General features: G+C 39.9%; 1 protein-coding gene across 1 annotated transcript in view; it reads right to left on the reverse strand.

Annotated features, from left to right (window-relative positions):
• The window catches only part of rgcc (regulator of cell cycle), a 12,024-nt gene that overhangs the window by 929 nt on the left and 6,095 nt on the right, over positions 1 to 5,000 (reverse strand). The window contains exon 5 of the mRNA XM_080038389.1: positions 1 to 1,473. This exon is cut by the window's left edge and continues 929 nt beyond it. Coding sequence (XP_079894515.1) covers positions 1,466 to 1,473 — 8 coding nt within the window. The 3' untranslated portion in view covers positions 1 to 1,465. The remainder of the gene's footprint in view (positions 1,474 to 5,000) is intronic.

The raw sequence follows: 5,000 nt of genomic DNA on the forward strand, positions 1-5,000 counted from the left end.
AGCCTTCATTTGTTATAATTGTATTTATTATGGCTTACAGCTTATAAAAAACCCCACATTCAAAATCTCTGAAAATTTTAATATTACATAAAAATCAATAAAAAAGGGATTTTAAATACAGAAATGTCGGCCCTATAAAAAGTATAATCATCCATATGTACTCAGTACTTGGTTTGGGCCCCTTTTTTGCATGAATTCTTGCTTCAATTCCAATTAATTTTCCATGATATTCTAATAATATGAGTATCACCTCTATACCCTCTATTCACCTGCAGTGTGTCACCTTGTAGCTGTTAATTCTAAAAGGCAAATATAGAATTTTGATTTTTAAAACATTTTATTATTTACATAAGATACAAAAATATAGATTCACAAAAAAAAAAAAACAACAATATAGGAGCTCTATAAAATTACAAATATATTTCTATTATAAAAAGCTATCGTCTTTTTAAATACTTTATCCCAGCTCAAGTTTTGACCGAGGGAGTGTCCGTGTGTTGGCGATAATTCATACATCTGATAATAAAACATTTTCCAGTGATTATGTGCAGCTTACAATACAGCTCTGGAAAAAAAAACTTAAGAGACCACTCCAAATGTTCAGTGTCTCTCGTTTTTACTATTTATAGGCATATGTTTGAGTAGAATGAACATTTTGGTTTTATAATATAAACTACTGACAACATTTCTACCTAATCCCCAATACATTTTCTTGTCATTAAAGAGCTTTTTCAAGTAATGTAGAGATGAAGATTTTAAGAAAAATCCAGACCGGTCACTTAATTTTTTTCCGGAGCTGTATATTCAACAGTCCTTTAGCGCATGGGTGTTATAAATATTCTGGTCTTTTCAGGCTGACTAAAGGGTTGGGCGGTAAAATGGTAATTCGATATATCTTGGGTTTTTTCAAAATAGCAATGGTATTCATTTAATTACCGCCAGTAAAACTTGCTATGCGTCACATGGCGGCATTACTTCATCGTAATGAGTTTCATGTAATCTTGTAAAATGTAGTGTTAGGCGAGAATCATATTGATAATTTCGGGGGAGAGTTAAAGCTATAGTGCGGAAAAATACAGAGAGAGTTGTATGGAGCTGATCAACTTTGTGTCAACTAATTTGGTGATGGTTTGAATGTAACCGAAATTCATTCATATGAAAAGTTTACGCACATAGCTTTTGAGGTATCACAGATTGGGTTCCGCCCCAACCCTAAAATCAGTCCCCCTATATGTTAATGTTGACCCATTTGAGGTCCTTTTGAGCCCAGGGAGACAGTTAGTCTGCTGGGTTAAGTATAGGACCAGGCCGGTGCCACCCTGCTGTAGTATTCTGTTGGGGGGAATTCGGGTGTCGTTGCTGGGCATGTTAACGTCACAACGGGGGGTCGGACATCCAGACATCCAGAGACATCCACTCCCTCATGGCTTCACTCCAAGGCTGCTGCTGCTAAGGAGCCTCCAAGTCACATGCCTATAACACACACACGGAGACACACACACACACACACATACGGAGAGAGACAGACAGACAGACAGACAGACAGACAGACAGACAGACAGACAGACAGACAGACAGACAGACAGACAGACAGACAGACAGACACACACAGGGAGAGAGAGAGAGACAGACACGATTAGTTAGGGTCTCCTTGGCTCCTGCGTTGCCAGGTCTATTCTCAGAGCGCGCCGGCGGATGTTGGATTTTTACAGGCTAGTCGTCGTAAACACTGGTGGCCGCTAATAAACACGCCATTCACGGGGTGTGTGTGTGTGTGTCTGTCTCTCGCTCTGTGTGTGTGTGTGTGCGTGTGTGTGTGTGTGTGTGTGTGTGTGTGTGTGTGTGTGTGTGTGTGACTGACTGCCTGACTGACTCTCTAAACTGAACACCAGATTTACACGGAGACTTGACGCCTACAAGCTGTGAAGGATGGACATTCAGTGGAATCCAAGAAAACAAACTATGCAGAAGTATTAGGGCCACTTTAAGGAAAAAATATGAAATTATGAGATAAACGTTGTTATTTTAAGAAAGGAAATCGAAATTTTATAAGAATAAAGTGGTTATCTGAAGTCATATCTTAAACCTGCAGTGTGTAGAATTTTGGGTTTTATTTCCTAGCAGATTTTGTAGAAAGTAATTATAATATCCATAAGTACGTTTAATTTAGTGCATAATAGCTGAATTTCTTTATTTGAATTATATATTTTTCCCTTAGAAAGGGTCTCATATATGTCCATATTTCTGCATATTTTGGACCAAGGCCTAGTGCCGCCATCTTGAAAGTGTCATAGTTGGAATGTCATCAGGAGCATTGTTTAAAATTTAGAATTGTTCTTGTCCTTGAAGGCCACTGTAGCTTCTGTTATTATTCTAAAGGGTTGGGGTTACCCAGGGAGCGTTGCATTCTAGAACTTTGTAGAACTTTCTTGATGATGTCATATTACACACTGCACCTTTAATGCAATTTTTCTTGATTTTTATTTTTTTTTAAATGTATGTGTTCAAATTAAGAAGAAATTCATTGATATTAATATTGTCCAAGTCTCAGATTTCTTTTTCAGGAGTCCTGTTGTACAGGGAGGTGAGAGCAAACAATAAGCATAACAACTCCCCCCCCTCTGTCTCTCTGTCTCCACCACTCCTCCTCTCTGTCTCTCTCTCTCTCTGTCTCTCTCTCTCTCTGTCTCTCTGTGTCTCTCTGTGTCTCTCTCTCTCTCTCTGTCTCTCTCTCTCTCTGTCTCTCTGTGTCTCTCTCTCTCTCTCTGTCTCTCTCTCTCTCTGTCTCTCTGTGTCTCTCTGTGTCTCTCTCTCTCTCTCTCTCTGTCTCTCTCTCTCTCTGTCTCTCTGTCTCTCCTCCTCTCTGTCTCCACCACTCCTCCTGACATTTACAGTAGGAATTTGTGTTGATCTTTGCACCAGCATGCATTCCTCTCACTCTAACCACTGCAAGTTCAAACACTCACACAACCAGACCCATAGTACAGAGAAGAGAGAGAGAGATTAACTGTGTGTGTGTGTGTGTGTGTGTGTGTGTGTGTGTGTGTGTGTGTGTGTGTTTTATAAATGCTAAGACGCTCTGTTGCATTCTACCGTTACTGTTTCATGCATGTGATGTGCACGTGCAGAAATCTGTCTGATACACTTTAAAAAATTAAAAAGTTAACAAAACTAAAACATTTTTTCTTCACTAGACTTTTGAGTTTTCAGGCTAAAACTACAATGGCGTTCTATCATTATAAAATCACTATTATAATATAATGAAATAGGTTTTTCTTCCCTCAGTCTTCCCTCAGTCTTCCCTTGGCCCAGCTGTCCTGTTAATCCTAACCCTACATTTTACCATGTGTGATGTCACGCATGGGAAAATGTAGGGTTAGACAGTGAGACCATAAAACACTCTTTCTGCCTTTTCTCAGGCTAGGATGAACCGATTTCTAAAATGGTTGCACATTTATACTACATAGGATCTCAGAGTTCAATACACCTTCATATTTCCACCGGTGAATATGAATAATAAGTTATCTCATCAGAAGATAATCAGTTGGCTCAAATATACACAGTTTACCTTCAAAACTAAGGAAGAACTTTTTCATTTTTATTGTGTGGAACAGAAAAGACAACCCCATATTTCACAGTGCTGTGCGGTGTGTACAAATTGCATAGTAGCACTTTCCTCAAAGTTAAGTAGGGAGACTTTACTTTTCTCTCTCCTATGTAACCCAAGACAGAGACACACACACACACACACACACACACACACACACACACACACACACACACACACGCCTAGCTGTCCTGACACTTCCCTGTTTCTTAGAAAACCAACGTGTAAGGGGCGTGGCCTACATGTCACTGTAAGAATGGTGGTGTGCATAGCTGACACAGAGTACAAACACTGCTGTCAAATGGATGGGTCAGGGGTTTTGAAGTGGGCTTGTATGAGTAAGTAAGTAAGTAAGTAAAGTTTATTTATATAGCGCCTCTCGCAGACCAGGGTCACAAAGCGCTTCACATTAAAAAAAACACAATAAAACGACACATATATGAGGCACTTATTGCACAGTTAGCCTGTTACCTTATGGAGATGGCTGTCAACGCAGTCATGTATAGGAGTTTAGGTGTGTGTGTGTGTGATTGTGTGTGTGTGTGTGTGTGTGTGTCTGTCTGTCTGTCTGTCTGTCTGTCTGTCTGTCTGTCTGTCTGTCTGTCTGTCTGTCTGTCTGTCTGTCTGTCTGTCTGTCTGTCTGTCTGTCTGTCTGTCTGTCTGTCTGTCTGTCTGTCTGTCTGTCTGTCTGTCTGTCTGTCTGTCTGTGTGTGTGTGTGTGTGTGTGTGTGTGTGTGTGTGTGTGTGTGTGTGTGTGTGTGTGTGTGTGTGTGTGTGTGTCTGTGTGTGTGGGTGTGTGTGTGTGTTTGACTGATAGCTATCTCCATAAGGTAACACACTAACTATTCATAAATACCTCATACAAGCCCACTTCAAAAATGTTGAACTATCCGTTCTAGCGGGGGGCACCATCACCCACACAGGGCCTAATTCATCTGGGTTTTCTGTACACAGCATAGGCTCTGTAAACGGGCATGTAAACATTCATCGGTAGTTTAGACCTGCAGTGTGTAGAATTTTGGGTTTTATTTCCTAGCAGATTTTGTCGAAAGTAATTATAATATCCATAAGTACATTTAATTTAGTGCATAACAGCTGAAAAAAATGTTTTGAATTTTTTTTTTCCCTTAGAAAGGGTCTCATATATGTCCATATTTCTGCATATCTTGGACCAAGGCCTAGTGCCGCCATCTTGAAAGTGTCATATAGTTGGAATGTCATCAGGTGCATTGTTTAAAATGTAGAATTGTTCTTGTCCTTGAAGGCCACTGTAGCTTCTGTTATTATTCTAAAGGGTTGGGGTTACCCAGGGAGCGCTGCATTCTAGAACTTTGTAGAACTTTCTTGATGATGTCATATTACACAGTGCCCCTTTAAGACAGTTAGTGTTAGA

This window comes from Ammodytes marinus (genome assembly GCF_949987685.1).
Source record: "Ammodytes marinus genome assembly, chromosome: 12".
NCBI lineage: Eukaryota > Metazoa > Chordata > Actinopteri > Uranoscopiformes > Ammodytidae > Ammodytes > Ammodytes marinus.